The 8,379-nt window shown below is 59.2% G+C and overlaps 1 protein-coding gene across 5 annotated transcripts in view; it reads left to right on the forward strand.

The window, feature by feature from the left end:
• Nucleotides 1-8,379, forward strand: part of ARHGEF1 (Rho guanine nucleotide exchange factor 1) — a 19,706-nt gene that overhangs the window by 1,532 nt on the left and 9,795 nt on the right. For 4 of the 5 annotated variants that reach the window (XM_011382804.2, XM_011382803.2, XM_011382801.2 and 1 more), the window contains exons 2-12: nucleotides 3,073-3,118; nucleotides 3,205-3,288; nucleotides 3,761-3,874; nucleotides 5,695-5,793; nucleotides 5,993-6,035; nucleotides 6,243-6,489; nucleotides 6,889-6,918; nucleotides 7,138-7,237; nucleotides 7,385-7,481; nucleotides 7,570-7,605; nucleotides 7,818-7,955. In XM_011382804.2, coding sequence (XP_011381106.1) covers nucleotides 3,086-3,118; nucleotides 3,205-3,288; nucleotides 3,761-3,874; nucleotides 5,695-5,793; nucleotides 5,993-6,035; nucleotides 6,243-6,489; nucleotides 6,889-6,918; nucleotides 7,138-7,237; nucleotides 7,385-7,481; nucleotides 7,570-7,605; nucleotides 7,818-7,955 — 1,021 coding nt within the window. In that variant the 5' untranslated portion in view covers nucleotides 3,073-3,085. Of the gene's footprint in view, nucleotides 121-3,072; nucleotides 3,119-3,204; nucleotides 3,289-3,760; nucleotides 3,875-5,694; nucleotides 5,794-5,992; nucleotides 6,036-6,242; nucleotides 6,490-6,888; nucleotides 6,919-7,137; nucleotides 7,238-7,384; nucleotides 7,482-7,569; nucleotides 7,606-7,817; nucleotides 7,956-8,379 lie in introns of all 5 variants that reach the window. The other variant, XM_011382802.2, reaches the window with a different exon arrangement.

Genomic DNA, 8,379 nt, shown 5'->3' on the forward strand with positions numbered 1-8,379 from the left:
CAGAGGCGGCCTCTGGGGCAGCTAGAGCGACTCGGAGGCGGGGATGGGGAAGCCCAGAGCCGGCGCGTGGAGGCTTCGGTACTGGCAGCTGCGGTGGCTTCTCCTCTGACCCCGGAGCAGGTGAGGGACGCGGCCCCCGGCAGGCGTCAGACCCTGACTCCACGTCCGCCTCAGCATCCTTGGCTGTGCATACCGCCACGTCCTCTGTAGGATTTGGGGCCCGCGTAGACCCGCCACGTCCCATGTAGATTTGGGGACTTGTGTAGACTCTCCACGTTCCATGCAGATTACAAGGTCCTACAGACCCCGCCAGGTTTCTGCTAGCCCTCTGTGACGATCTGGATCCTTACAGATGTGGGATCTCCATCTACCAGTAGCATCCCTTAGAATCTAGGGCCCTGTAGATAGGGTCTAGAGACCGCCACACGCCCCCATAGAATTCTGGTCCCCTTTTAAGTCTCCAGAGGTCCCATAGACTGTCTACTTTCCCTTTGGTTTCATGATCATGTGTGACCCCATGATCCTTGTAAACCCACCATGTGTCAGATAGAATCTGGAGCCTTATACATTCCAAGGGCCCCTTATGGACTCCCCCTAACTGCTCTGTATTTTAGGTTCTTTAAGGTTCCCAGAGGTTCTCGGAGACCAGGATCATCCACTTCATATCTTAAAGACTCAGCCCTGCATAGAACCCTGGTGTCCATGTTGTCCCCCTGACCTGCCCGCTTTGCTCTAGGATCCTCACCCCTAAATCTGCCCTTACCCCTGTCAGCCCATGCACACAGCACCCCCTCTGCTGGACCTCAGGCCTTGTCAGTTGCCTATAGATCCATCTGACAGCTGCAATCTATAATTCCCCAGCCTTTTTGGCAGCCCCAATCTCCTAAGTGGCCAAACCCTCCCCCCACCCTCTCTGGGCCCCAAGCCTGTACGGAGCAGCTGAGTCCAACCCGCATTCCTGCCCAGGCCACAGTGCCCACAAACCCCTGACTTTCCCAGGCCCCATAAGGAGACCTGATGTGTCTCAGTTTGGGTCCAGATTTTAGTTTCCTAAGGTCGGGGAAGGGGTTCCCCATACTCTAAAACAGCATATTTTGGTAGTTAAAATCTGAAGCCAGACCACTTGAGTCTGAATCCTGGTTCTGTTCCTTATGAGCTGTGCCTCAGTTTTCTCCTCTGTAAAATGGGGATGATAATACCTCATGGGGTCACCGAGAGGATTAAATTAATTGATAATCTATAAAGCAGTAATGCTGTGCCTGGCACATACTTGATGACACTTAGTGCACAGTGAGTGTTAGCTGTTATTTCTTATTATTGTGATGAGGAATAATGGAGATTATACACATCATGTGCATGATTTAGGGCCTGCCTGGCACTGAGCATTCGCTCAGATAACATGTGACCTCTCTCGTGCCCTCTTGGAATCTCCCTGCCCCTGTTTAACCTGTCCCCCCCTTAAGTGGAGTGAGCATAGTCATATTTTCCAGCCCAGAAGTTGCAGCTGGCGGCCTGGTGAAGGTTTTCCATCTTTGATGGGAATAACAATAGCATGGAGTGCTTGTGGTTGTGAGGGTTAAGCGAGTTACTGTGTGAGAAGCACTCAGAGCAATGCCTGGCACCCTGTAAGTGCTGTGTAAGTTTAGCATGCATAATAAATAATTACTGTTATTTTCCTGCCTTGGTTTGCAAATTTATTTATGTGAACATTTAGCAATGCTCAAATCTTAAATTACTCAAGCTCGGATGTTGGACAAATACCCTTATGGAAAAGAACGAAAATGATGCCTGCTCGGGTGAACCCATGGGATGGCATTTGGACACTCCAGAAAGCATCATTGTTTAATGATCATAATCAAAGTCATAGCTACCATTTATTGAGTGCTAGGGAGGAGGCCTGTGGAAGAGGGAGAAGGGTGGGTCTCAGGAGACGAGGGTTATAAATAGCTCTGGGCTGTGGGGAGTGCCCCACCCCCACTGGTACACCCCACCCCTGTTTCCACAGCTCTTCTTGCCTGACACGGGCTTGCGTGGCATTAGTCAGACTAATTAAGGACACAGAAGATGTCAGTGGGAAGATGCGGGGAGAAGTGGAGACGCTAAGGGGAATGGTGGGAGAGATGAGAGACAGCAGCTCAGCGAGGCGCAGGAACGAACAGTGGCTGAAGCAGAGACGAGAGAGACGCGGGGAAAGACAGGGAGCAGCAGAAGTGGGGTGGGGTGGAGATGGCCGAGGGGGAGAAGAGGAGGGTGGGGAGGCAGAGACAGTGGGGAAAATGAGGCAGGTCTGAAGGAAGGGGTAGGAAATGAGGAAACTGGGAGAAGAAAGGCGAAGACAGCCAGACATTGCTGGCTGGGGAAAGGAGAGCCGGCAAGACAGACTGACATAGGAGGGGATGGACACACCTTGGGAATGAGCTGGCCGAGGACCGTTCCTTGTTTTCTGGGTCTGGAAGCCAGAAAGACACCAGGTCCCCGAGGGAAAGAACTTGTGGGTCTGTGGACTCTTGGTCCCTGAGGGAGGAGGGTTCAAAGTTTTGTTTTCTTATGTGGAGAAAGTTGGGGGTTGGGGGGGTTGCCATTATGATTTCCTGTCACAGGAAGTGGGGCTGGTGGGTTCAGAGGCAACATCCTCCCCAAGCCTATCACAGATCAGAGGAGAGCCCCCACACACCCCAGCTAGCTCCCTCCTACCTCCACTTTAACTTTCCCAGCTCTGCTGGTCCCCAGCCCCTCCTCCCTCAAACTCTGGAGCCCAGGCCCCCAGCCCCCTCCTGCATTAGGGATCCAAACATCACAGGCTCCCACAGCCATAGCTCTCTCATGGACCCAGGCTCCTGAGCCTCCAACTCCACGCCACCCCCCCAAACAAGGCTCCCTGTCCTTGGGCTCCCCGCCCTGGCTGGCCTCTGAAGGGCTCTTTGTCGCCACACAGAGGCCCCATTGAGCTGCGGGAGGCCTGCATAGGGGAAGGCTGTTTACTCACCTTCACACCTGCGCCAGGAATCTGTGAGTAACCGCCCTGTGCCACCTCTTCCCACCCCCTAACCACGGCCCCTCCTCTTCCCCCAGCCCTGCAGAGCCCATGGAGGCAGACGACGTCGTGGCCCGAGGGGCGGTGAGTGGAGAGAGCCAAGGGGTGAGCGGACTGGGGGGCTGTGAGGTGGGGAGCACTGCGGGCTGAAGCCGGTCCCCCTCCCACAGGCCCTAGGGCCCCCGCGGTCTGGCCTGGTGCCCCTCAGCATCATTGGGGCTGAGGACGAGGATTTCGAGAACGAACTGGAGACGGTGAGGGGGAGATGGGGTGGAGAAGCTTCCGTCCCAGTCTCCCTGAGGCCCCAGCCCCTCAAATCCCATCCTCAGCATCCCCTCCCACCTTAGGTCTGATCTCCATCCACAGACGCTGCCCCCGTGTCCTCCCACTGCCCGTCTCTTACCTTCGTGGTCCCTCCTCCCGCACCCCTCCCCACCCCATCCTTGATCCCACCCTTTTTACTCTAACCCCAATTTTTATCGCCACCTCCCAGTTATAGCACAGATCCCCATTCTGTCTCCTAATTTCTGTCCTCGTCACCCCTCATTAGAACACTGAGTCTTCTCCGTGTTCCCTCACACCTGCCCAGCTGCCACTGTTACAGCACAGACTCGGTCATCACCCCCCTGCCCCCAGCTTGGCTCCAGCGGGAAATGCCAGGAAGGAGGGTCAAGCCCAAGGCCCCTCTTCTGCTCCCCACTGCCTCACCCCCATCCCCACCCCCAGAATGCAGAAGAACAAAACAGCCAGTTCCAGAGTCTGGAGCAGGTGAAGCGCCGCCCGGCCCACCTCATGGCCTTCCTGCAGCACGTGGCCCTGCAGTTCGAGCCAGGACCCCTGGTGAGGGCGGGACTGGGTGGGCACAGGGAGGGGTGGGGCTGGGCCAAGCCAGAGCTGTCAGTTCGGTCAGTGCGTTAGACCCGTGAAGATGGGCCAGGAGGGTCTGGAAAACATCCAGAATGCAAATCTAGACCTAGAAAGCCAGAGGGACCACATGTGACCCAGGCAAGATTGCAGGTGCCCCGTGTGGACGCGTGAGCAGCGTGTGCGGGTCGTGCAGGGGGCAACTGAGAATCCAGAACCCTGGCCGGAACGGGGCCCCCACTGCCTCCTGTGCCTGTGGCAGCATCACCCATCAGGGACAGCACCTTTTCCCACGGACTGGAAACCAGTTCCTCTCTGTGACCTCGGCAGGTCATTCAGGGCTGGTGCTTGGGAGAAGCCCATTAGCCTTTCTGGATCTAAGCATCACAGAAGGCCCCGATCCAGAGATGGGAAACCACCACGGGCATCCCACCAGGCCAGGAGAACGTAATCGATGACCCAGAAACCTGGATTAGGCGGGAAACACCTGGGAGGTGCAGATGCAGAGCTGTGAGAAACACCTGCAGAGTCTAGGGAACCCAGCAGGTGATGTAGGAAGGAAGAAGCTACAGCACTGGCCGGAGGCGGGGCCCCACGGACAAGGGTCCCATCCCAAGAAGCCCCGCACAGGCCTCCAGCAGGGTTAGCCCAGGGCACCGGGCTGGATTGGAAATGCATGGCGCATCCCCACAAAGAGAAGGAGACTGATTGAGATTCCAGGGAGGGAGCTGGGGTGCAGAAAGAAGGGGCTCTGGTTGACATCGAAGCTGTGGAAACCGGCAGGAGATCAGGAAATGCCTTCTCTCCAGGGAAGTGGCATCCCCTTTTCTGGTACATGGAGGCTCTGGCCCTCCGAGCAAGGGGTCCCCCTCCTCAGCCTGGGAGTTTCTAGAACTCGAGCTCCTGGGACTCAGCCCAGGGATGGTACTGACTGCCGTGTCCTTCCTGCAAGGGCCAGGGGCTTGACTGAGTGACCCCGTGTCCCCCAGCGTTTGGAGGTTTGTCCTCATGCTGCTCCCTCACCTCATCGGCTGGGGGGGACACCCAAGGAGTAGTCGTGGTCTCCCGCGCTGCTCCCCGGTGGCCTCTCATGGAGTTTTGCTTGGGGGAGAATGGGACATAGATTCGTCGAAAGTGTTTAGGGTGCAGAAACCAAGTCCCACCCCCAGTGGGCTGAGTCCTTAGCACACTGAGAACATGTCCCTCACCTGACAAGAGTCCCCCAGGATCCAGGACAGCTTGGAGTCCCCAGGGCATCACCAGCGTACCCAGCACAGCTGGCACACAGGCGGTCCCAGCAAGTGCTTGATGAATGAATGAATGAATGAATGAATGAGCCCCACTTGTTCACCTATTTACCCATGCCCCCCGAAGACTAACCTTCAAGTTGCTCACGGGCTTTCTAGGCAGTAGAGTGTGGTGCAGACGGGATGCCTGGGGTCCGGTCCCAGCTCACTAGCTGTGCGACCTTGAGCAAACTTCTTGAGCTCAGGTTTCCTATCTGTGAAATGGGATAACAGTGCCCCATGAGCGAAACAGGCGCAAGTTAAGGGTTTAGTGCGCGCCTGGAATACACCAGCCCCTGTGTAGCTGGTGGTCGTGGCAGCAGCAAGGGGGAGACTGAGCCACAGAGAGCCATCCCACAGGACGAAACTTGGCGAGTGCTTAGGGCGGCCCCAGGGAGGCCCGTGAGAGAGGCAGGGTGGGGCACAGTTCTGGAGGATTTGAGCCCCAGGGCTTTCCGAGGGGAAGTGCGGTTTCGTGGGTGACAGCGAGGTCACACTGTGTCTCCTTAGCTCTGCTGCTTGCACGCGGACATGCTGGGCTCACTGGGCCCCAAGGAGGCCAAGAAGGCCTTCCTGGACTTCTACCACAGCTTCCTGGAGAAGACCGCGGTGAGAGACACCTTGGAGGGGCCCCAGTACCCCCCTGCCCTTGCCTGGAGAGCCACCCTGCACCTCCCAAACCCCGCCCTGTGCAGGGCGGCCTGGCCCTTCCTCCACCGCCCCCTCCCCTCAGGCCACCAGGGGCACCTCGGCTGCTAGCCCAGCACTGCCGGGTTCTCCCCTTCACTCCCTCCTCTCTCCTGAGCAGGTTCTGCGGGTGCCGGTCCCTCCCACAGTCGCCTTTGAACTTGGTAAGGAGAGGAGGGGGGACTGCAGGATGAAGGAGGGGTCTCTGGCAGGGACCAGGCCGCATGCCCATGCTCCTTGGACAGTGAAGATTCCTTCCTTCCTCCTTTCTGCCTCGGCAGCCCAACAACGCGTGGCTGTTGGGGTCCCGGGGCGGATGGGGAGCGGGGGCCCAGGAACCTGGCCCCCAGCCCTTGCCCATGTCCCTGCAGACCGCACGCGGCCCGACCTCCTCTCCGAGGACAGCCAGCGGCAGTTCGTGCAGGAGGTGGTGCAGAGCCAGCAGGCGGCCGTCAGCCGGCAGCTGGAGGACTTCCGCTCCAAGCGGCTCATGGGCATGACGCCCTGGGAGCAAGAGCTGTCCCAGCTGGAGGCCTGGGTGGGGCGCGACCGAGCCAGCTTCGAAGCCCGGGAGCGGCTTGTGGCCGAGCGGCTGCTGGCCCACCTGGAAGAGATGCAGTGAGTAGGGCCAGCCCCTCCCCAGCTGCTGGGGTGCCCTCTGCTGCCCTGGCCAGGTCAGGGCTCCCTGTCCAGCATCACGGTTCATTCCTTAGGATCTTCCCCTGACTGCCGGGTCCTCTGTCGCTGGCATGTTAGTCGATCTGGTTTTTCATCCTCCCTTCCCAGCTTTGGGGTCCCTCCCAGTTTCCAGGTCTCTCCAAGGCCTGTGTTCAGGCCTGGTGCTTGGGTCCTGTCCTTGTCACCCCTGTCCTCCCCTCCCCGCCATGGTCCTCCCCGGTGGCTTCAGCAGTCCCCTTCTCTGCCTCTCCTCTCTCCTGTCCCTACCCAGATACTTGTGCTGGGTGGACAGGGACCTCCGGCTCAGCAAGTCCGCCACAAACTTCCTTCTCTTTGCAGACACACTATCTCTGCCGACGAAGAAAAGAGGTGATGGAAGCAGAGAAGACAGCAGGACGGGCGTTTAGTCTCCTGGGCCTGAGGGAGGAGGCGTGGGGGGCCGGGGTGTGGAGGAGAACCCCTGGCCCCTGGGGCCCTCTCCCTCGTCCTCGGAATCACTGCAGGAAGTGGTTGTGGGGTTGGGGTGGGACGCGATCTGGGAGGGCAAGGCCGTGGGGCGCAGTGTGCACATTCGCCCCCTCCTCACAGTGCCGCTGTGGTCAACGCCATCAGCCTGTACATGCGTCACCTTGGCGTGCGGACAAAGAGTGGGGACAAAAAGTCAGGGAGGAATTTCTTCCGAAAAAAGGTGCTTCCCCGAGTACCCAAACCTGGCCCTTTCCTCCCCAGAGATCCTATGGGGTGCCCAGAGACTCTGGGCCCCTGGGGTGCAATCCCTCTATGTTGCTGGCTCAGAAGTGCCGAGTCCCCTCTCGCCTTCCCCTCTGCCCTGCAGGTGATGGGGAACCGGCGGTCAGACGAGCCGACTAAGACCAAGAAAGGACTGAGCAGCTTCCTGGATGCCGCCCGCTGGAACCGGGGAGAGCCCCAGGGTGAGGTGCCCAGCCTCCACCCACCCCAACTTCCCCACACCGCCCCCCACGGTCCGGTCCGTCTCATCCGTCCCATCTCTCATTTCAGCCCCAGATTTTCGACACCTCAAAGGGGAGGCTGATGGTAATTAATGGTCCCGAAGCCAGAGCATCCATCCTGGGGACCTAGGAGGGGAGGAGGGGGTCTCCTTGGTCTGAGGAAGGAGGGGGCTGGGGTCCGGACTCCTGGGTGACGGGGAAGTCAGGGCTGGAGTGTAGCACCTGGATCCCCCTGGCCGTCGTAGATGGGAGTCGCTGGACTCTCATTCTCTCCTTTGTCCCTCAATGTCTCCCCAGCTGAGAGGCCAGGCCTCACAGAACGGAAGGGGGGCCTAGGGGGGCCCTCCCGGGACCGGAATGTTGGGGGCCCCGGGCAGGACATCCCTGGAGTTTCTCTGCACCCTCTGTCTGGGGACAGCCCAGACCGGGAACCAGGTGAGCTAATTGGGTCCCCTGGCCAGACCGCCCCTTGGTCTCCCCACCATGTCCCTCCCTGCTCCTGGTCACCGGTGTCATCAGTTTGCCATTTCCACGGCTTCCCTCCCAGGCTCTAACTTCTGTCCTGGCAGTGGCACCAGGACAACACTCCCCATCAGCCAACACGGCTTCACTTCCCAGATGCCTCTTTGAGGACACTGCCAGTCACCCCCCGTGGAGGGGGAGCCCACCAGCCCCAGTGACCTCACTGCTCACAGTGCCCGTGTGGCCCCCGGCCCCTGGGACCGCAGACAGCTGCTCGGCCAGGCCGGGGTTCATAGCCCAGCCCTGCGGCTCACTTGTATCTTGGCGGTTACTCCCCTCTCTGAGCCGCGTCCGTGAATTGGGTTTGCCCTCTTCCTGCAAGTCCTGGTCAAGGGTC

Source organism: Pteropus vampyrus, unplaced genomic scaffold, assembly GCF_000151845.1.
Source record: "Pteropus vampyrus isolate Shadow unplaced genomic scaffold, Pvam_2.0 Scaffold490, whole genome shotgun sequence".
NCBI lineage: Eukaryota > Metazoa > Chordata > Mammalia > Chiroptera > Pteropodidae > Pteropus > Pteropus vampyrus.